The sequence below is a fragment of the Pelecanus crispus genome, chromosome Z, assembly GCF_030463565.1.
Source record: "Pelecanus crispus isolate bPelCri1 chromosome Z, bPelCri1.pri, whole genome shotgun sequence".
Classification (NCBI taxonomy): Eukaryota; Metazoa; Chordata; class Aves; order Pelecaniformes; family Pelecanidae; genus Pelecanus; species Pelecanus crispus.
The window spans coordinates 837,113-860,131 of record NC_134676.1 but is presented as its reverse complement, the minus strand read 5'-3'; the positions used below and the strand labels follow the sequence as shown (position 1 = coordinate 860,131).

The following is a 23,019-nucleotide window of genomic DNA, read 5'->3' as shown; positions in this document are numbered from 1 at the left end:
CGCGACATGTGGCCCTCTTTCCTGCCCCGCGAGCGATGCGATTGCAGGCACGGCCCCCTCTCCGAGGACAACGGCAGCGACACCTTTAGCGCTTTCTCCCCATGTTATGGCCTCGTGATCTCTTGGCCTTTGGGGTCCAGATGTCAGCGGGCAGCCGCTCCCGACGCAACCTCTGAGCCTGGGGGGATAAAAGGCCGCGCGTCTCGGAGGCGATCCATCTCCGTGCAGTCACTTAAAGGATGCCGTTCAGCCAGGCCAGCAGATGCAAATTAAATAACCTTTTCCTAGCACTTGCAGATGAGTGCAAAGTCAGCAGGAAAACAAAAGGCAGATTTTAGATGCGATCCAAATTTACAAATCCGTGTTCCACGTGCAAGAGCAGAACTCGCGGCTTGAAAGTTACAAATTATAAATAAATCACTTGTCCAGCACACCACGGGTAGCATCGCTACAAGATGAGCACTCTTCAGAGGATGAAAGACACAGCGCAGCCCACACGCTCGGATGGCCCCGGTGGTGGTCTGACCCAGCCAGGACGTACAGATCAGTTCAAGCCTTCAACCAGCCCGTGCTGAGCGTAAAGTTGCAAGGACCCGGTTGTCGGCCAGAGCTTGAGGGTCTGCCCGCCCTCTGTGAGGAAAGCAGCAAAACAGGAAAGCAGCGGAACAGGGAAGCAGGTGGACACGTTACCTCTGCAGTTACTGGCAAATATACGGGCCATTTGCTGGGACACTGAGAATGCACTTGCAGCAGGTATGCTGGTTTTCGTTTCTACAGGGTCGCAGGAGGGTAGCAAGGAGTCCGGCTTACCCGCTGTTAACAGGGCATGAACGTTCATCCTCCTGCAGCCTAAACCCCCGTCTAGCCAACACAAAGTGGCCTTGTTGCCAAGACAATCCTCTAACTTCCTAGGACGAGTTTAGGGAAAATACGCGCCGTGCAATGCGGTGCAGCTGCTGCGAGCCTGAGCCACCTCCGTCTGCAGCATCGCCCGTCGCCAACGCCCTCGCCGCTGGTTCCGGGGGCACCGAGGTGCGCGGAGCCCAAGGGGCGAGCGGCTTCCCCCGAAGGTCATGATTCCCCGTGCAAATCTCAGCAGAAACCCGTAACAAGCTGACTTACCACAAGGCGAGAAGTTGCCAAAATCGGCTTCTCTGCCACCACAGCAGCGGAGGGACTGTCGCTCCTGCCGAACACGCAGGAGCTTCTCTCTTCGCTACCACATCTGGGAAACGAGAAGGTAAAAGACAGCAGGTACGCGATCGCCACAGACTAACTGATGCTTGGCAATTTTTTTCTAAAGGGAGAGCGAGCCGATGCTTCCACAATGTTAAAGAGATTCTTTTGGCTTCAAATAAATGTGACGTTGCTTAAGTTCTGCCACGCTTACTCAGCCAAATCTCCATTCAAATGCAAAATGGCAAAGCTACTGAGTGAAATACCAGAGGAAAGAAAGGAAGTAAAATCACCGCTCTCCTCCATTCCTCCCATCTTCCACCCATTCAGCTCTCTCCCTCGTCACAGTCGAGTAATGAGAGCTCACTAATGGATCAGCTTAAGTATACAACAACTCTCGCCACTGTTGTAGAAAATAATCAATCAAGCACTTAATTTTTAACATAAGAAATAAGCTGCCTAGAGACTGTTAACAGATAACTGAATAAATTAACAATCACAGGTGGGATTCAAAACTAGTGCAAATCTTTTATTCACCACCTGCTCCAGCCCGTTTTTACAGGGAGCACGCAAACCCTCCGTTTTCACAGAAAGCAGACTGACAATTCCACACCTCCTCCAAGCGTGTGGAATTTCTCGGCATGAGGAAACCGCACCACACACATCCACATATTTTATATCCCCCTTCCACATCCTGAAGCATTGCGCTTGGCATTGTCCCGGACACTCAGCGAGACCGTGGCAAACGGAGCCAAAGAGGCAGGACGAGGTGCAACTCGCCCCAGCCTGAACACGCTCATCCGCACGGGACGAGACCGCGCCTTCCAAACGCAGGCTCAGGCTGAATTTGACCCGTTACACGGAAAACCACAACCGAAGGCGCTGCTCTCCGAGCCAGAGGTGGGCAGGATCGTGCGCGAAAGCCTCGCTGTGCAACTGTCACCTCCACCAAGGGACCAGCTGAACTGATGCTGGAGTTCGCTGCCCCAGGTGGGAAGTCACGGAGGCGAGGGCAGGGTGAAATTATCACGGCCGACGTTGTACTAACTGCTGAAAGGTCACGGGTACCGACACTGCTGCGTGAGCGGAATAAGCAGCTTTGACTGCTGGGGACATCCATTTTCAAAACCACGCATAAATACCCAAATAAAGGCTGCCACTCGCAGAACTTCATTAGCGAGCTCTGCCCTCGCGCGCGCCCGACTCGACCTGAAGGGCTGCGAGCCCAGAGGGCTGAAGTGCCGTCATTTCCCCCGAAAACCCACCACGGCGTGGCTACTTCGGCGAGTAATTTGGCACATCGGGACCAGAGCAGTGTATCTCAGCGGGTGCCGCGGCCCTGCTCCAGGTAACACGAGCCTGGTTCCTCGGGCCGAGCGTTCACGTAGGATTTGGGCGAGACCTGCGTGCTGCGGGAGCGCTGGGCGCACATCTGGAGTGCTCCTTCCAGAGGCACCCGGAGTCGGAACCTCGCGCGCACGAAGTGGGCCAGCTCTCTGTCGGGGGGAACCACCGCTTCACGGTTCCCTGCTGACCCGAACCAAAATGCTGCCCAGTACCTGCCCAAATGCTTTTGCTTTCTGGTGCAGAGAAAAGGAAAGGAAGAGAGAGGACATCAAATACCGTCATTAAAGGGCTCTTACTAAAGACACACAGCTGTTATTTCTTCCAAAAAGTTTAATTGAAATTCCATCTTTATGGCAAACGATACACAGCAAGATTATACAAATTTTTTGTGTTACATTAAATGGAAGTCCTTGCTCAATCTGAAATACATTATGTTGGACTAAAAGCGAGTATTTGTACACATCTGGAATTAAAAAATAAAAGGAACTTCTCTCTCTCTTGCACCTGACACTTCATATTGATTTCCAACTCTCCATGTGTGGTAGAAAGGGAAAATAAAGTGAGCTGTTAGATATTCCTAGGAAAATCCTGGCCCCGCTGAACTCAGCTGTAAGATCCTCTTCTCCAGGGGGAGCAGGTTAGCTCACAGACACTACCCACACACCTTGTCATATTACAGCACCACTTTTGGAAGCTATCACATTTTCTAAAATGCAGCTAGTAATAAGGGAAATTTTATAAACTCCAAAACATAAAAACCTCAATGAAACAAGGGAAAAAAAAAAAAAAAACAAAAAAGCCAAGTTGCAGAGAGTTAAATCAGGAGAACAACTTAATCATGACCAAATTCTTCAAAACGTTCCATTTGCAAACACCTTTACCTCCCACTTCCTTCCTTAGGACACCAAGGGCTCCGTTTCTGAACGCCTCTATTTTTCAATCGATATCCTCAGGCCAGAGCTCCCGAGCGCTGGGAGTGCTGGTGTGAGGATTTCGCTCCCCGGCTCTCACTCCTACTTGCAGGCGCCGTCTCGGCAGTGCAGCGCTTTGTCAGCCCGCACTGCAAAGGGCACCGCCAGCGTCAGCCGGAGCCGCACCGAGCAGCCTGGGCAAGGGGACAGCGACACCGCCCCGGCCCCGAAGCCCCCCCACCGCTCAATTCCAGCCCAAGGACTCGGCTCTCACCAGCGAAATCTTGGGATACAGCGCTGCCTCAACACATCAGTTAAGCTCACTTCCAACTGGTTGCTTTATGTCAGGGCGTTCGTAAACGATAAAATACTTGCAAATGACATAAAGTACTGCAAAAGAAGCGTAACTAAGGAAAAAAATCAACCTAGATTCTTGTCTGAGGACTAGAGTCTCCCAGATGCTGACACTTCCATACGCTCAAATCAATTCAAGCAGAGCAGAAAGTGCTCAGGATCTGACGAGACTGCGTCCTGAGCTAGTAGCACCAAATGTTTAAAGTCTGCCAGAAGGGCAAACTGAATGCATAACTGTAGGATTAAGACTGCAATCTCCCAAATGCAGCGGCTACACATGACTGGCAGAGTGCTGAAGAAGAAGGCACATGAATGGATGGGATTCATCTCTCCTCGTGTTAGACATGTGCAACGTGGCTAACTACCTCTGAGTTAGTGCACCGCGCTCCCTTCACGGTCAGAGGCAGCAACGGAGTGAAACTCATCCAACCCGTTGCGGACATCTGCTTCCAGAGATGAATAATTTCTCAGAAGCGGGTATTAATACAATCTTTTGAACATAACAGTACCTAGGAGACCAGCTCAGCTGTCGACATGTAGATCGGAAGCATCTAAAGTAAGGTGAGATGAATTCCACTGTTAGTTAGCATAGTCAGAAACACTCGCCAACAGAAAACCCAGGATCACAAGATTTCAATGGCAGCAAAATTCCCACTGTTACTAGTCTCACTGTTACCTTGATTTCTATTAAAAATATTAAGCAGAGCTGCTAGCTAACTTGCTCAGGTAGTTTTTCAACAGGCTTTTGATGCTGCACTAAGAGACAATGATGTGTTAAATAGCAGGACAGAGTGATATTACATGATCTGTTCAGCAAAATGAAGAACCCCACCAACTCCATGAGACGAGATCCATCTGCTAAAAGCTAGAAAATTAAGTGATTTCTACATTACGATCTAATAGCAGCAATAGGCTTAGTAATTATCTCACTTGTGGTTAGCATACTAAAAAGTGAATTTTAAATACCTTTTATTACTGGGGACAAACGTAATGCCTCATAATTAGTGCCAGCTAATATTTTCAATGCTCTCTCCAGCATGGAAATAAAGAGCCGATCTATATTTATAGTATCGCAATGTTCATATTGGAGTTAACCTTCACTTTCCAGCTTCAGCCACACTTCTAGATGTGCTGGTCACAACCTGGACTTGAAGGTCACTATACCCTTCAGCTGGTAGGAAAGAGGTGTAAGTAGGAAGATTTTACAGAACAGATTGTTTTCCTCTGACCCATAAGCATCAAGCAGAGAAATGGGAACGGAAAAAGTTCTTTGTCCAACAGGAGACATAAGGCCAGCATTCCCTTCCCAGACATACTGCAGACATTTTTATTCTTTTGACATTGATTCAAAGCTTTTCCATGGAAAATTTACCCTTCCATACACATGTGATAACCCTACCTACTCCACCTGAGCAAGGGCAGGAATCAGCTTTGCATTCCTTTTTCCTGCCAAGGCAGCGAGCAGAGACCAAGAACGGAGCAAGAAAGGGAGAAGAGAAGCCCCAGCTTCTGGCTCCCTGCCACTGAAACAGGCACAGGTATGAAGGGTCAAGGAAGACTTCTTTCTGCTAAAGCAATGAGGGACAGCAGTTATGTAGGAGGTTCTGGCACTGAAGGAATTTACGTCTGTCTCACCATAATCACCCTTGGAAGCTGCAGTATGGCAGTGGAGACACGTCAATCAACTCTCACGATGCATTAGGCCACAGGCCCTGGCGAGGCTGTACGCTAGGATTTACATCGCTCCGCGGCACTACCTGGCCCACTGGCTGATCAACACAGCATCCATTCATTTCTTTAGTATCCCGTGTTTACTTCTTTCAACATAAAACAGAAGAAGATAAACCTCTGTTATACCAAGAGGCCTATTTTCTTTTTAAACAGCCCTATCCTTGAAAGATCAGAGGTTCAAATTGTTCATGCCTTGTAATTACGTAAGCAAATAAAACTGTCTGAGCAGCGTGGCATCTGCTTCTCAAACATCACGATTAGCTGAATCATCAATTTACAGAAAACGACCTGCATTGCCAAAGTACTGGCACTTCAGTGCTAATTACATAAAGTAAACATTTATACCCATGAAGGTGACGGCTAGACTAATACACGTATGGCTCGGTCCCACAGAACACAGTCACAGCTTCGCTCCTCCTCTGCCCCACCCAGGAGGAGAGGTCCCTGTGCGAGAGGACCGCTGACTGAGGTGCTGCGGTGCTTCTGCCCTGAACTACTTCGAGTGCCGAGCTCGGGCGTGCTGTGCGGTGACCAGCCGTTCAGAAAAGCCACCTCCTATCCCAAGACTAACCTGGACACCAGTCCCAGTGCTGACAGTGAGGGAATACTGCCCTAAAAAAGTTTTTCACTCTGCAAAACTACCACTACTTAGGAGTGGATTCAGCAGTCCTGATGCACCTGAACGCCGGCCGAAACAAGCAAGAAGTTTAGCTGGGTTACGAGTGCATACTCCCGGCCCACCATCTGCGCCAAAAATCTGACAGGCAAAATTTGGCTTTTGACAAAAGGTATGCATAAACCCACAGCTGTCAGTCTGCGGGGCAGCCTGCTCTCGGGCACCTGCAGTGTAAATTACTCCTAACTTCTCATCTCAGTTTTAAATAACATCATCAATTAAGCTAGATCAATTGTACCTATGGAACTCCATAGGTATCCCACAAAACCCACAGCACTGTGGCACGGTAGAAAGCACAGAGCAGATCTATAAACCTTCTGGAGAGCAAGCCTGACTTCCTAAATTTACTTAACCAAACAGAGAAAGCCCTTTTTCATAATAATTTTAAAAAGCCATTTTGCTTAAAAGATAAACCAACATGTTTCCATCCGTGCTGCTGACAGCTGCTAGATTTGAAACATGCACAGTTTGTTTGAATTGAGCATGTTCTTCAGCATCACCCAAGCAGGCTTATTCCTTTCATTCTATGCTCTTCAAATGCAGAGGCTTTCCTGCAGATAACGAGAGTGGTTTTTCTAGAAAATGTAAACAAACCTTATGCATTCTACTATCCCAGCTAAGCTTTCAGCGGAAGTTTCTAGCAGGAGAATAAAAACCAAAACAAAACAAAGCCTTATCTTTATGTTCTAAAAAATAAACGTTATTTAAAAAGCATTAGAAGTCACTTGATCTTCAAACCCATCTGAAAAATCACTCTCAGAAGAGACAATCGGTGACTATGCTGGTTATACTGTACCTGAAGCATAAATGAAACAAATAATTGTATGCTTGACCTGGAAAGCCGGAACTAATGCACTCATGACAAAACTGCATATAAATAAATCCCTGCATAGGAAATATAAGCTAATTTGTAAAAAAAGATTTTTTCAGTGCGTACTTATGGGCTCATGCCAAGTCCAATCAGGATCAGATGAAATGAGATCTTTTCACATCTCACAGGATAAACGCCCTTATTTCCCTACTTTCTACAAACTCTTCTCAAACAAAGAAAACATAAGAGAAAATAAAACAAAAAAGTCAAGTTCTCACTGTTACATGAGGTTAACATCACAGACTGCCAGCCTGTAAGTATGTAACAGCGGAGAGTTTGGTCAAACGGTTTCTTTCCTTTGCACTGCTTCACCAGGGCAATTTCCCTGTACGATCCAGCGGTGCTCTCCCAGACCGCCCATCACAGCTGTTGGTTAGCGAAGAAGGCTTTTGTCTCCCTGCAGACGGGATTTGCACAGAGCGGGCAGCAGAGGGTTAACTGCCTAGAGCAGACTTCATTCGACTGGATATGTGAACAGACCAAGTCTGCCAGAGCCTGAAAGACAGTTAATTAAAAATCAGAAGTGAGCAAACCTATCTGCATAAAACAAAAAAATGCTTTAACATGTGTTACACTGACCAATGAGATTGCCGAATTGTGTATCCATCAGACTACACTTTTTAAGCACCACCCTCCTTTACTTCAGGGGAAAATCCTGCTTTAAAACTGCATTGTCATAATATCTCAAGAGAAATATTTTATTAAAAGATTACTACAAATGAATACAAAACTCTTTCTTTTTCGTCAAACCAAACTTCTGAACTTTTTTTTTAAAAAAAAGAAAGAACACCATCTGTGGTAAAAGAAAACACTTTCTGGTATACAGGTTAAGTACAGGGGTTTCCATTTTTGCTCTTAAACTCAAAATACTTTAAAACTACAAGAAGACATCCATAATCCAGTAGGAAACACACAACTGCAAACTTTTATAACTATTGCAACAAAGAAGTACCTTGAAGAACAGGGGATTTCCATTAAGAGACTCTGCTCTTCTGATATTTTCAACTCCACACTGAATCAAAAATAAGGAGAAAAAAAGTTAAGTCTGCTAGATCCTTCACTAGTTAGCCTTCAAAATCTTCCTTTCTACTTCATTGAGAAGTTGCTCCAAAATGATGGAATTAAATGCAGTACCATGCTTTTCAATACAGCAAAAATAACTACGATGCAAAATTTCACTTTGCTGCCAAAAATCGATGATTCTTTTTAGTAAAGATAGTAGTGGCTTAAAGAGTTAAATCTAGAAAGACAAATTCCCACCTGTTTTGTGTTGCTAAAAATTAATTTGAGTTAAGCCATTTCAGGTTAATTTTCAATTTACAGAAAAATAAAATATGCCCCAAATCATATTGCAAGAAGCAGTTACAAAGCAAAACAGGAAAAGTAGTTTCAGAGCACCACTATCCAAACAGTTATAAAAACCATAAAACATTCACCTCATTCGCTAAAACTTGGGCATACTCAATATCCAGCTCATGAAGCGTTTCAATGTGGTCGCTTGTAAACGCTATTGGGACCAACAAGATGTTCTTTTTTCCTCTTTGGCACAGTCCTTTAATGGCCTCATCTGTCTGTGGACCAAGCCAAGGCACTGGTCCGACCTGTAAGAAAAGGGGGAGGGAGATAAAGAAAAAAGAAATCATCAAATCATTCTTACAAACACCACCCACGTTCTCTTAAGCAGGACAACACAGACCAGATTATATTTTAGATGGAGCCAGTTATTTGTCTCTCCCTGCTTTTGATAGCATCTCTCACTCTCTCCATTTAATTTTTTATGAAGACATTTCAATCCCAAAGAATCAGAACCTGGGCTGGCCTAAATGAGACTCTCATTAAAATAAATGAAAATTTAAATAAAGGTGCACTGGTTTCAGTTCAATAAAACCCTGACCACTACTGCACAGGGTTTGCCTGCCTTTTAAGGAAGTTACCATTCCGTAGCAAACTGTCCTTACCCCCTTACTACCCATGAAGTACTCGGTGCTGATGTACCATAATATGCAACTTTAAGAACAAGACAACAATGGCATGATAGGTGTAATGCCCTTGAGACATAAGGTTACTTGTACTACATAATTCTGGTAAAACTTACATTCCTTGCTACTTGCAGCAGTAATAATAAGTACAAAGTAATGCAAGCAGTCTTTGTGAAGAATAAGGAAGCCTGTTTGGATTAGGCTCATATTATTATTAAGAATGTCTATATCTCAGTGATGACTTCAGAAAAATTGCTCAGAGATCCTCAAAAAGCAATGCCTCAAAATCAAGCGAGTGCTCAATCCTTCCTTCTGACAGAGAAGGACAAATGCCAAACTAGATGTTATGAGATCATAGGTTTTCTAACAGACATATCAAAAATCTACTTTAAAATGATGCCATATACAAAAAAAGGCAAGCAACTGTGGATAGAGTATCTGGAAAGACTGAATTTGCGTAAAAGATAGGGATTCCATTCTAGGAAATACTTGCTGAAAATGGGAAAAAGGCAGAGGTTATGACCTTCTTAAGCTGGAATACCATAAATTCCATCACCTGAAGAGCCTTACAGCTGCCGGTGGCTTTACAGCTTCCCTGAGCACATACCTTGGACTGCCACACAAGCCTGTAAGGGTTGGAGTAGTTCAGCTTCTCCATGACTCCCTGGACAGTAGCTCCCACTTCTTGAGGATACGGATCACCACGGTTCACTACCTTCGACACAAAAACACCAGACCTTTTTCTTCCAGTGAACACGTTTGGGCAAAGCCCACCTAAAGACTGGGAAAGGTGAGCACGCTGCGCATGATGTGGCTGTGCCCGGGACAGCCGTATCAAGTGCCTGGCTCATCCGAAACAGGGAAGAAAAACTGCATTCTTCCCCAGCAAAACCGATTATGAAGCTGCTTTCCCAGAACATCTACTCGTCCTCCTTCTCACAATAAAAGATAAATTATTCTATCATCCTATATAGATATGGTTACATTTTGGTAACAGCACTGCATTTTTGAAAAATGATCTGAGAACCATTTCACTGCAGCTGCTGGTTGCTGACAGAGGATCAAGTCATTTATTGCAACCTTGCAAAGTTTTTACTTTCATTCCTTCAGGGAAAGTATTATTACTGCTTTCTAGAGATGAGAAAATAACCAAATGTCCCCCTGACGTAACTCACAGACATGGGCAGCGAGTGAGCTGAGAAGAGGATGACGACATCTTTCCTTTTGTCAGGTGGAAACAGGTTCAGTTCCTTCTGTATGTGATCGGTGAAGCACTGTTCAGAAAAAAAAATAGCAAAGACCTGAATCACAGCCAGTGTGCCTAGAATTCCCTCTTTGCTGCCGGATGAGAATCTGACAAACCGGCGTGATCTGTATGTGTGTTGACCATAGACCTGCTCTGAGCAGGAATTTGGACCAATGACCTCTAGAGGTCCCTTCCAGCCAACACTGCTAGGATAATATGACTACACTTTTTAAACAAGATGTGCATGGTGGTCACTTTCACACATTACCATGCCAAAACGTTCGGCATGAAATAACCATCCTTCTCCTGTAATTTCATACATAGTAGACAAGACACATTTCATTACCCTAACCACAATGTACCCTCAAATTGAAGCATTCCTTTTAGTCTTCTCAAGTTTGTTTGGTTTTTTTTAAAGAAAATACATAAACACAGCCTAAATCAGCAAATAGGTTCATCTTCTTTTAATACATTCTACAGCTAAAAGTCTTGTAAGCTTTATTAGAAGCTAAGACTTGATCTAAGTGAAGTGTTTCCTCAGAATGTTTCTGTTGCTTAACATTACACTGTGTTTTTACTGGTAGCAAATGTTTCTAAAAAGGGAACTCAATAAACATCTGTATTTGCTTAGTTCTTTGTTGTTTTAAAGTCAGCTGGCAACACAAAGATACCAAGTTTCTCCTACATCAACCAGTCTAAGAAAACCCCAGGGAGAGCCAGCTGGATAAGGTAGCAGACCTGCTCAGTTCACACCTCTCATTCTGACTGCTAATTTCAAAGGCTCTCATACAAATCCATACCTGAATAAGAAGGGGATGTGTGGGCCATCGGTCAATTACACTCCACTTCATCTTCGGCTTCTCCCCTTTTTTATTATAGTAGTGATAAATGGCATTTAAACTGCTTCCTGAAATGCAGAGAATTAAGAACACAAGTTCAGCCAAGGCATTAGCAACTTGTCAGATGAACAGAGTTTTGTAGCAAGGTATTATAATATTTTAAAATGCTACATATTTAAAATGCAACCGTAAATCAGAACTGAGAGCCTCAAATGGGAACAATTATATCGAAGTTCATACAACATACCAATTATTCAAAGTTCATACAACGTAGCAGCCAAGAACAATTTGCTAAACCATTCTTTAACTGAAGAACAGTTATTGCCCTAGTTTCCATGAAGAAAGCTTACTCAGTCGTGTTCCCGAGCCTTCAGTTTATGTTATCTCACAATAACAAAGGTAACATAAAGCTATCCTGAGTTAAGAAGTTTCTACCTAAAATTTGGAATTATAGTAAATACAGAGGACCTCGAGTTGGCAACGAAGCCAAGAGGAAGGGGCGCTTTGAGGAAGACAGGACAGCTTGCGCTGACACTCCGCACGCTCCAAGGCTCACAGACACGTGTCGACATTCGCCTCTGTCTGTGCGCTGCTGATGCAGAGACGCTCACCTGTGGTAGAGCAACTGTACTGTGGGTACTGCGTGAAGGCAATAGCCCTTTCGATGCCGTCTTTCTCCATCTCTTCAATTGCTTCTTCTGTCAGAGGATGGACGTACCGGAAGCCAATGTAGTATTTGTGGGGTGCTGCCAGCCAAAGCACAGGAAAAGAAATTGCAGAAAAAACCCAAAAACTCTCAATAACACATCATTAATAAGTACCAAGTACACAACCAGACAGACTATACACGTTGAAATAAACTTGTTGATAATTTTCTGTATACTTTTCTAACCCACTGTCATACAAACACATCTTTCTTTGGCCAAGTATTTTTCTAGTAACTCACTTGGCTGTCATTAGAATTTAAAAGTGATTTATGCTATTGTTTGCTTCTGCAGGAAGCATCACTCTTCTGCTCTTACTTAGTCTAGCAGAGGCATGGTTTCCAGACTGCACAGAGCTCTGATGTTTCACTGGGCAAGTTCTGATTTAAAGGATGTATTGGTAAAGAAGCGTCACTACGAGATGCTAAATGAACACTACCATGCCCTAACACAGACCACAGTTACAGACGCGCTATGGGCTTCCTAACAGCACAGCTCAACTCGCTTTTGAAGTCAGAAGTCAGATGTCTGAAATACACCAACGTAATTAAAATGCCAAAACCTTGGGAAAGACAAGGCTTTCTTCATTCTGCCATACAAAAAGAAACACACTGCTTAAGCAGTTTGCACATTCCATGAAATTTTGTTTACCTAAATTTTCAAATACAATTGGGCTACAACTGTGTGTGCCAGCACTGAGATATTCTGCTCTACAGGGATCAGCTTCAAACAGGAAAAGGCCCTGCACCTTATAGACATCAGCTGTCCATAAGGCTTTTCAAGAAAATCAATTTTATCCCTTTCACGCTCCAGGTGCCAACAGAGAAGTCATCAAAACAGGATGCCTTCACTGCATGAAGGACTCGTGTCTTTGCTGGATCAGGCCCTCAGTCCCAGTACTGCAGGGACGATCAGGCAGAATTCCCAGGCACCGACCGTTTGCTCCACGTGCCCTCCCCTCCTTGCCCTCTGATTCCTACTTCAGCTTCAGCAAAGACCTGGCTCCCTTGCATTTCCCTCACCTACTCTACCTTTCCCTTCATCGTTTAATGCAGATGTAATTCTATTTCACTTCTTTCCAATTCCTTGCCTCCAGTTAACCACATTAAAAAACAAAGCTAAAAACAAGAGCAGGTGGAGCCATCGTTTGATGGAACTGCTCTGGTCACCACCCTTGTGAGAGAAGATGCCTCCCCCACCCTGTAAGTCTGCTCCCTTTGCCCCTAAACCCCCAGGGACCGGGACCGTTGCTTGGGGCAGACCATCGGTGGTACTGAGTAAGGGATACACATTCTTTCATTCTGATTTCTGGGTGTTTTTCATAGAAATCTTCATGCCTTTAAACACTTTATTTTGGAGGCAATATTATTTGCTCCAAGGACAACATTTTAGGTTTTTCTGGTTTTCACCTCTAATCTTTTGGGTGTTGGCTTCAAGGTTTGTGGAGTTGGTTTGGTTGAGGGCGGGGGGAAGGCCCGTTTATTGTTTTGTTTTGGGTTTGATTTTGGCTTTGGTTTTTTTTTTTTTTAAGTAGAGGACAGTGGTTCTTAGGAGAACAAAAGCAAAGTTTCTTTTTCAGGGTTTCCAGGTCACTAGCTCTGAAATAACATTTAACAGGTTTCCGAAGGAAGCAGATGTCCCGTGTTGGTCTACACTCCATACATTTATACAGGATTCAGAAAACAGGTTCAGTCAGCCCTAGCTCTCTGCAGGAGGCAAGAGAGCTCCCAGCTGGGAGCAGTAGCAAATAATGACCCAACTTCAGGAGCCCCGGGAGCCAGTAACCTCATTAACATTTTAAAATGGCATTAAAAACAAAAGTCTGACTAACCAGAGCAAAGACAGTAGGAGTTTAACCTGGGAAAGGACATACTGGGAAAAAACATGGCCAACTTGGAAACTTTTTGCAATACTCTCGCAGTATTATGTTTTGTCCTGGATCACAGGCAGCAAAGGAGAGATTTTCATGTCTGTATACATACTCGTTTTGTTGTTACAGTTAGAGTCAGAACTACTGGAAATAGAGTGACATCTCCTTCCACGAAGAGCTGCCAATCTAAAGAAATAATGTGGCTCCCTCACCCTGAGAGCTTTCGTTCTGCTGACAAGGGAATCTCAGCTAAAACACAGCTTGTAAGAAATACTAAGAAACGTTATAATTAAAAACAATAAAAAAGCAAGATGTGCCTTCTTAAAATATAATTACCATTGCAAGACATAAACCTATTTGATGCCAGCACTAACTAAAAAAAACAACAAACCCAACAATAGAAATGGATTTTCCTATCACCATGTTTGTGTGATTTATTCTTATAGACTACTGAGCCTACCCAACCCCACTCATTCAGAAGGAAGAACTCCTGTTCATTTTCAGACAACTGCCTGTAACAATAAAGCTTAATTTTAAAATAATATTATTCCCAGATGACATGGGTGAGGCTCTTTATTTACTACTTTATATTAGTCCCATTGCCAAAGTGTAACATGTCAAATGTATACTACAAGTCAGTAAATCAGTAGATTGATTTACACAGGAGAGAATTTCACAGGTGGGTTTTGATACTGTCTAACATGAGCTCTTCACCAACTGCAAATACACAGCAACTACGAACTCTACGCCCCAGAAGTCCAGGTCAAGGTAAAATGAGTATGCAAAGTATTTTTTCTTTGCCCTGTGTTTGAAGTCTTACCACCACGTCTCGCGATTTACTCATTCACAAGGCTCAGCGCTCCGAAAGTGCTACCTGTGAGCACACAATACACTGTGAGAGTAGCTCAGTCTGGAAGCACATCCAACTGTTTCAAGCTATTCTGAAGCAACACGGTACTCAGTATCGCTGCAAGGTTACTGGAAATGCTTAAGGGAATGGCTAGCACTCAATTCAATTGTTAGCAAGGGTCAGCATGTTCAATTTCTAAAACTGCAGCTACTGTTAGGTAAAAAAGGAGGTGTCTTAACGCCTTATCAGGTGTAAGGACTGCCCAGAGGCAGGCGTGACTTCACAAAAAGTGATCACCACACAAAAGCAAGCGGGAGTGGTACGCTGAGAAAAGCAGATAAGCTTTCTAAGCTTTATCTTCAGAACCTGTTGCAAGCCTGACCCTTCAGGGGCTACTGCTGCTAAAAACACTACCGCCTTCGATGCCGCAGCCCCGTGCGGTTTTGGCTTCAGGCTTTGACTATACCTGCAGGGCCCACAGCTGGCATTAAGCTAGAGAGTAGCATCTGTGGGAAAAAGGATCAAACATCACCGGAATTAAGGTATCGGTGACATGTTACATGCTGAATGAATGAAATAAATTTGGTTCTAGCCTTCCAAGAGTTATTTTTCACCTTCCAGAGCCATTTACCAATCTTCCACCTCTAGCCCTTTTCTACCCAAGTCTGAAGCAGGTTCCACAAAGAATTACAAAATAGCTAGGAATCAAATAACTTGTATTGTCAAACATGGAGGGGGATTCCCTGACACACCAGCACCACATCAGCAAAGGTCATGGAAACTGAAGGGAGAAGGCGGCTTGCAGCACCACGCATTGTAAAGCTGCTGAGCTGAAGAGAATGGAGAGCTCTCCTCTTCGGCTTCTCTTACTCCAGCAGTTTTTGTATTAAAAATGTTTAGTGTTCCTATTGGAGTGGCAGGATGAGAAGAGTTATCTGTAGCTAACACATCGGTGCGGAATTCAGCAGGCAGCTTAGTGATCTCGTTAATTCCTTCTACTCACAAAGGTAGTCTGCGCTTCGAGAACAAAAAGCATAATGCAGAGAAATACCTCATTGGAACAAAGGTCATTTCAGACAGACCAAGCATCACGTTACTGTTTCCTGGCTTTTGTCAAAGCTGCGGTGATCCACCGTCTTTTTTTGTCTGTCCCATGAGACGCAAGACACAGAAGATGGCCATCACCCTTGAGCTGCTACAAGTTTAATTTCTCGTGCTGCCACTCAGGTTTATTAACGCCATGGTTTTAATGTCACATAGCAAGAAACTGTAGCATAAAAGGTACTGTAAGCAAATGATCTACCACTTTCAGCAAGCGGCAGGGGAGAAACAGACTTCTAGTTCATCATAGCTGCTAAGTGAGCAACAATACAAGCTGAAGTCAAATTCAACTAACAACCAATTTGAAAGCAGTTTAGCTAAACTGGTGCAAATTCCACCATGAATGCATTTAACCTGGGTGAAAAATGACTCATGCATCAATTTGGCTGGAGGTTTTAGGAGAGAAATTGAACATGGTTGAACGACAGCAAATTAACATTATGCAAACCACCACAGTTGTCTGTGTTTGCGCACCTAGCCCATGGCAATTGCACGGTACATGTGTTAGCTGAAGCCCTTACTAGAAGGACATTCACAGAAGCGTCTGCACCCATTTCCCATCACACCAGTGGTACCAGGTTGCTTGGCCCGGGGTAATCCATACACTTCACAGCTCCTTGCTGTGAGGAAGCAAGGTTCAGAGAGATTCTGTGATCTGGAGAGAGGGGAGGGAGGTTGTATTCACCTTTCAAGTTTTCTTATTATCAAGGAAGAACTGGCAAAGACAGTATCTACTTCCACTCAAGGCAAACGGTCAGGCCTTATCTCCTGCTCGTGTCCTCGGGTGGGGCTCCTGGCTATCACTCAACCAAGCCCTGCAATGTTCAGCTACGAAACCTTGTGTTTTCTTCCAACCTGAAATCAGGCCTAACTGGTGTTAGTTGTTTTATCCGTTATTAATAGTTACAGATTCAGACAAAGTTTCAAAAGCTCTGGATACATCCAAGCAATAATTTCAGAGGGACATTTCAGAGGAACGAAAGACACCTGCGGCTCTGGAGAACAGTCAGACTCCCAACGCCCTCCCAGAATAGGTATTCTTTAGGCTCAGGTTGGCAAATACAAAAGGCTTTACAGCGTGAAGTTCTGGCCTCAGAGCTGTTCTATATCAGACAGTCCCTGCACAGCACCCTGGCGGAGATAGCCCTGACCAGGGAAGGGCACTTGGAGGAAGCAGGAGGAGCAGGGAACGCCGCACCGTCCTCTGAGCCCTAACTGCTGGCTGCTGCTCGTGTGCGGCAGCCAAGCGGCACCGTCCCGCAGTTAGCTACGAGGAGCAGCCACGAGAAGGTGGCCGTGCGCTTTACAGCAGGAGATCCCCCCCGCTGTGAAACTCAATAGCACCAGCGTGCAGAACACGAACAACCAGGAAACCCTCGACCGACAGGCGGTTTTTTACTCTGTGTGCGCACACACATGCGCTGCCTAAGAGGAGCGTCACTCTCCCACTCTACCTCTTCATAAAAGAAAAGAGAATTACACGAGATTGTACTGCCACTGCCAATGGTCACAAATCTCCACTTCATTTATGCTAGTGAGTATGCCACTCTCAACATGCCGCTCCCATGCCTGCCTCAGTTGTTCACATGAAATACATTCCCCTTTCTTATCATTCTACGGCTCAACCACCACTCATCTTCCGTGCAGACTTCTTCAAGCTCAAGCAGGGCTTACAGGGCAAGGTATGACACCTTGCAGTCGTGCACACCATCGGAGACTCCTGTCACCTAGCTTTAGCCATCTGAAAATAAGGTACTTTGTCTATCACAGGCACCTGGACTTCCTCCCATCCTTAGGATGACCTCAGGATGAACTGAATCACTTTCTCTCCAAGCCCTACTCTCTCGTGACGAAAGAGGGAGCAGAGGCCCCCAGTTTAGGCCAGATGCCCACCTTCCTGATGGCTGAAGTCATGCGAGATGAAACATGCCAAAAGCATCTAAGGGTGGACTTACCCAGGGCAGCTTTTAAGCTAGTTACCTTGGGCACAGAGAGAGGTGGCAGCTGGACCACAGCACATACTGGACCCAGCCTGAGAAGGTGGGTAGACACTGGGTTGTTGGCTTTTGGTGCTATGCTGTGCTCCTGCAGGCTGAATGAGTGCCAACAGTACTCTCCAAAATCAAAGCCATTCCCCAGTGCAGCCACAGAAGTGACCACAGCACAAAAATGTATTTGCACGTGTGGGAACCCCATGCTTTTGCATATGCTTAGTTTTTAATGAGTAAGAACTTCTGCAATATCTTTGTCATGATTTCCTAGCAGGACTGAGAACACTGTTCACACTCACAATAAAAAAGGAGAAGTAAAAGCTGCTTTACAAGCATATACTTTCAACACATGAAGCAAAAGGGACTTTTAACAAGCACAGTAGAGTAAAGAAGTACCGGTGCGAGGAGACATGCTGTCCAGCAGTTTCACCATGCCTTCTCCCTGCACCGCCGTCCACTTCTTGATTGGTGATCCACCTCCGATCTTGCTGTACTGCTCCTGGATTTTCGGTGTGCGGCGTTTGGCAATGAATGGTGCCAATGTACTAAAGCATTCAAAAGGTACATGTATTAATGTCATAACCCAAATCACCACCCCTTTCCCCAAATCCCTCTGCTGCAGTGAGTTTTCCGTGGCAATCTGCCCAAATTACAGCAAACCAGCACTGCATGGCTCATTTAATGTTATATTCCGTCACCCTTCTCAAACTTACTAGGTGACAGGAAAACATCATTTGCAATTAGAAGAGAATTATTTTGGCATGCCTATTTCCAGAGAATTGTAACACCTTTTCTTACACTGACTGATCCCAAGATGAAACAGTCTTAAGAAATGCTGACATACCCAGAAGTTAAACGTCCGAGCCTACAGCTAAGACAGCAATACCCAACACTGACTGTAACACAGGAGTTGACAGCGTTTCTCACTTTTGAACTGGAAGCGTCATTAGATCTCTGTCCAGGAAGAGACGAAGTAAGAAATCATGCACATCATCCAGCCGTTCTGGACCTCCCATGTTTAACATCAAGATTCCTGTTTTAGGTTTCCTGGGGAAGCAAGAGATATTTCAAATCCTAGTGACCTACCGCTTTTTTATTATTATTACAAAACAATCAGCTTATCCTCCTGCATTTGCCTTTTGCAAAAGCAGCATCCTATTTAGAACCTCATCCTGCTTACGTAAAAATACGAATTACAAGCACGAATAGCCAGAGAACATTGACTTGGTCTTTAGTTTTTGTAAAAAAGCAATCACTTTGCAACACAAGAGTTTAACTGGAAATACACTGAGTAAATTATCTCGCAGCTGAAGGCAGTAAGGGAGGTCATAAAGCAGGGTCTAAGGAACTATCTCAGCTGAATGCCAGCTGTAGATTCCAACCAAACCAAGCGGCAGCTTCCACAGAAAACAGATGAACTACCCACACAAGTCTTTGTCTTCATTACTGTGGAGACACATCTCATCTCCCAAAGCAGTGAAAGCAGCAAAGAGCCATTCTACACATAAAGTAATTGCAGGGTTGGTTTTGCTTGGCTGTTGTTTTTTTTTTTTCCCCGACAATAGGTTTTCTATCCAGGTGCAGGCCCAGCACACTGTTCTAAGGATAACGTCCCGCCCAGCACAGCAGAGCGGAGCAGATGGCGGTATCAGCTTTTACACAAACGGCTGCTGGTCACAACTCTCAGCCAAGAGGTGGATTTCCCCATCGTTTCCCCTGCCAAGGGAGCCCAGTGACCAGGATCTCTCGCCTCCTGAGCGGATGGAGCCGAGGTTGCACAGGGAGCTCTGCCCTCCTCTTCTTAAAGCCAAAGTCTTACAAAGGGGCACTGAGAGGAGCCTAGGCCTGCCCCGATGGGCTGGGACCTCAGTTTCCATTCCCTTCCTTCTGGAGCGTCTATCAGGATGTTGCTGAATAAAACCCAGGAAGCAGGAACCAGAACCTCAGATAATAATAATAATAATATCTTACTGTTTGTTCTATTGCTTCTGCAGTGCCTCAGGCCTTACCGTGGGCCACTGCCTCACTACCTTCTGCAGAGAACAAGGCAGGCAATCCTTGCCCCACAGAATTGTGAAAACAAGAGGCTCAGTGAATGCAGCCAGCCAGATAAAAGCAATTACACACACAAAAAAAACCCCCAGATCAAGCCCTGTGACTGCCACGTTTTACTACATAACCAGCTTTGCTATGCAAGTAAGGCAGCATATCATATCAGAGAGAGACAGAGGGCATGACAGCAGGTCACACCCACCCAGACCTCCTTGCAAACTTACCGCCCTTTTGGCTGAATTTGAGGTTTGGTGCTTTCTGTCACGGCGGCTGCAGTTGCCTGACCTCTCCATCGTACCGGGACCCTCAGATGACTGCTGCTTTTTACAACTGGAAGAAAGATAACAGCACATTGATAACTTTGCACTGGGCTGAGGGGCCTCTTCACCAGATAGGCACTAATCCCTCAACAGCTACATAAACACACTTGGCAGTACTACGCTGCTTGGCGTTTTCGCCCTTAAGCTCCAGGTCCTGGAATCAAAGTCATGAAATTGCAAGCTTCTGCCTTTCTGTAAACACTCTGTATACTAACAGCATTTCAGATACCAGGCAGTAACCCAAAAAGCAAACAACAGCCTCACTGATCTTTAAGCTCCAAGCACAAGTCCAAAATAACTGGTGACAACACAAGAGAAACTACGCAGGGCTGACACAGTAAGGAAGTAAGCACGCCAAGCTACATTAACTCCTCATGGTGCAGACATACCTGGGCTAACTCTAGACAAGCAAAGTATTTCTACGCCACCTCTACAACGTAGGTTTGACATTTCTTAATTTAGGGCCCCCAGCAAACTTCAGCATCATAGGGCAGCACCTGCGAGCCATAAGCACAGAGCTCCTTAGTTTGACCCTGTGTCAGATACCCTGAGCAGCAATTTCAGAATCCATTTACCCAGGGACGTGGGCAGCCTTCTTTCTCCCTACCCAGCTAGGCGACTTCTATTATTCCTGGATTTCAGCATCAGCCAAAAACCAGGATACTTCAGAAGTAAAGTCTTCCCACATGCTGGTTACAGCCTGCTTTTTCAAAAGCACGCTTTGTTTTCCTCAGGAGTTCATAGTCATTACATGATATTTTTTAGTGCAACAATAGCGTGAATTGCCCAAGATGAAAAAAAAATGTTAAATTTGGCATCCCCGGCTCTCCAGCAATCGTTTGGTGCGACACTTCCCTGGTCAGACCGCAGGAGTTCCAGCAGCAATTGAGCCCCAATAGCACAGACCCGCTCGGCGGCCGCCCCACCTGCCGAGAAGAGCATCTTACGGTTCACACGTCCCTAATAACATCCTGAACAGATGCTGAATGACCTCAAAACCTGCTGAAATCAATGACAGTGAAAAACACCTTGCAAATCCAGCTTCTGACTCAGGATTAAGAGCGTGTAGCTGTGGATGCCTGCGTCTGCAGTGACATAAAAGGCTGCAAACTAAAGAACTTCAAGCATTGCTGATGCCTGAAAGTCTCTTTTAAAATATTTATATTCTTCTTCCAGTTCTTACTTTTTGAATCACTGACACTGTACGTTAATCATACAGAACAAGAAAAAGAGAAGTTTCAATGGCTGTATTGATCCTTCTGCACTGTAAATAAATACTGGAAAGCATTTGTTTTACTTAAGGTGAGGTCTGGGCACATTTCTATCTGCACCATACAGCATGCGACACGGGGCGCACAGGATGCGCGACGATGCTGGTTCAAGCTTGACGAAACGTGGCTAGAAGTGTTTTGTAAGTTTTGGAAATGGCATTATCGTACTAGCCTCCGGAGCCAAGGCCTAACAAAGCCGGTCCCCGGTGCGTGTCTGTGCTTCCGCTGGCCTCAGGTGCCCCTCAGTACGTACGTGAAGCGACTCTGCCGTGACGGCAGTAACTGGGTAATGTGCTATATTTACAAGGAGTAAGGAAAAGAGCTCCCGCTGAAGGAGTGCAGAAAACTGACTGCGTATTGTAAAGACTGCAACACATACGCCTGCGTAGATAGGACACGTTATTAGCAGCGTGACTAATTACACATCAGTAGCATGGGGAGAGCTGTGAAATGGGCTTGCAGCTGTGCTTAATAGAATCACAGAATCATAGAATCATTTAGGTTGTAAAAGACCTTTAAGATCGTCCAGTCCAACCATTAACCTACACTACCAAGTCCACACTAAACCAATCAAGGGTAGACCAGACTGAACCATGTCCCCAGGTGCCACCTCTGCCCGTTTTTTGAACACTTCCAGGGATGGGGACTCCCCCACCTCTCTGGGCAGCCTGGTCCAATGCTTGACCACCCTTTCCGTGAAGAAATTTTTCCTAATTTCCAACCTAAACCTCCCCTGGCGCAGCTTGAGCCCATTTCCTCTCGTCCTATCGCTAACTACATGGGAGCACAGCCCAACACCCCCTCCCTGCCCCCTCCTGCCAGGAGCTGCAGAGAGCGATGAGGTCTCCCCTCAGCCTCCTCTTCTCCAGGCTGAACACCCCCAGCTCCCTCAGCCGCTCCCCACCAGCCCTGTGCTCCAGACCCTGCCCCAGCTCCGCTGCCCTTCTCTGGACACGCTCCAGCACCCCAATGTCCTTCTTGTGCTGAGGGGCCCAAAACCGGGCACAACCTCCTCACCGCACCTGGCCTTACTATGAAAACGCAACCTGTGAAGTGTTAAACAAAGATGCCCGTTACACAAACACGGTTTAGAAAGGGAAGTGCCTCATTTAAAATTAAACTCCTGGGGCGTGGAGGGGGGGTGGGGGGGGGGACACGACACCAGACAGTGTAAAACAGAGCCCGATGGCAGCAAACGACGGATTTCTCTCAGGCGAAACGCTGCCCTCGGTGCGTTTAGAGGAAAAATCATCATTAGCCTGCCCGGCTCCACCCGGAAAGAGACCTTGCAGAAAGTCCGGCTTAATCACCGCAGCGCGGCGACCCGCGGGCAGAGGCAGCCCCGCTGCCTGCCTGAGGAGCCGAGGCCCCGGCTCTGCCGGCAGCGTTACGCAAAGGCACCTCGCCGGCGTTGTGTAACGCGGCGGCCGCTGCCCTCCCGCCCTCGCCAGCCCAAGGCCGCCGGGCTCGCAGCTTCCCCCCCCCCCCGCCAGCCCCAGCCCTCGGCCCTCCCGCCCCGTTCCCGCCGCTGCCCGCGGACTCACGGTGACTCGCCGCCCGCCCGGCGGCGCCAGCGCCAGCGGCGGCCATCTTGGCGGCGGCCGCCTGCATTCCCTCAGACGGCCCCGCCGTCGCCCCGCCGGCCGCCACCGCCCCCCGGCACCGCCTCCGCTGCCGTACGGCAGCGGAGGCGGTGCCGGGGGTCGGTGGCGGAGCCGGGGTGGACCCGG

The 23,019-nt window shown here is 46.0% G+C and overlaps 1 protein-coding gene across 1 annotated transcript; it reads right to left on the bottom strand.

The window, feature by feature from the left end:
* Window positions 1-5,986: 5,986 nt before the first annotated feature.
* FECH (ferrochelatase) lies at window positions 5,987-22,889 on the bottom strand. The gene is made up of 11 exons (XM_075726460.1): window positions 22,834-22,889; window positions 19,923-20,028; window positions 18,574-18,693; window positions 18,043-18,191; window positions 11,742-11,876; window positions 11,092-11,198; window positions 10,221-10,319; window positions 9,653-9,760; window positions 8,503-8,667; window positions 8,019-8,078; window positions 5,987-7,561 (listed from the first exon to the last, which is right to left on the bottom strand). Exons 1-11 carry the CDS (start codon window positions 22,877-22,879, stop codon window positions 7,427-7,429), a joined length of 1,230 nt encoding a protein of 409 aa, XP_075582575.1. The 5' UTR covers window positions 22,880-22,889; the 3' UTR covers window positions 5,987-7,426.
* Between the last annotated feature and the right edge of the window lie 130 nt (window positions 22,890-23,019).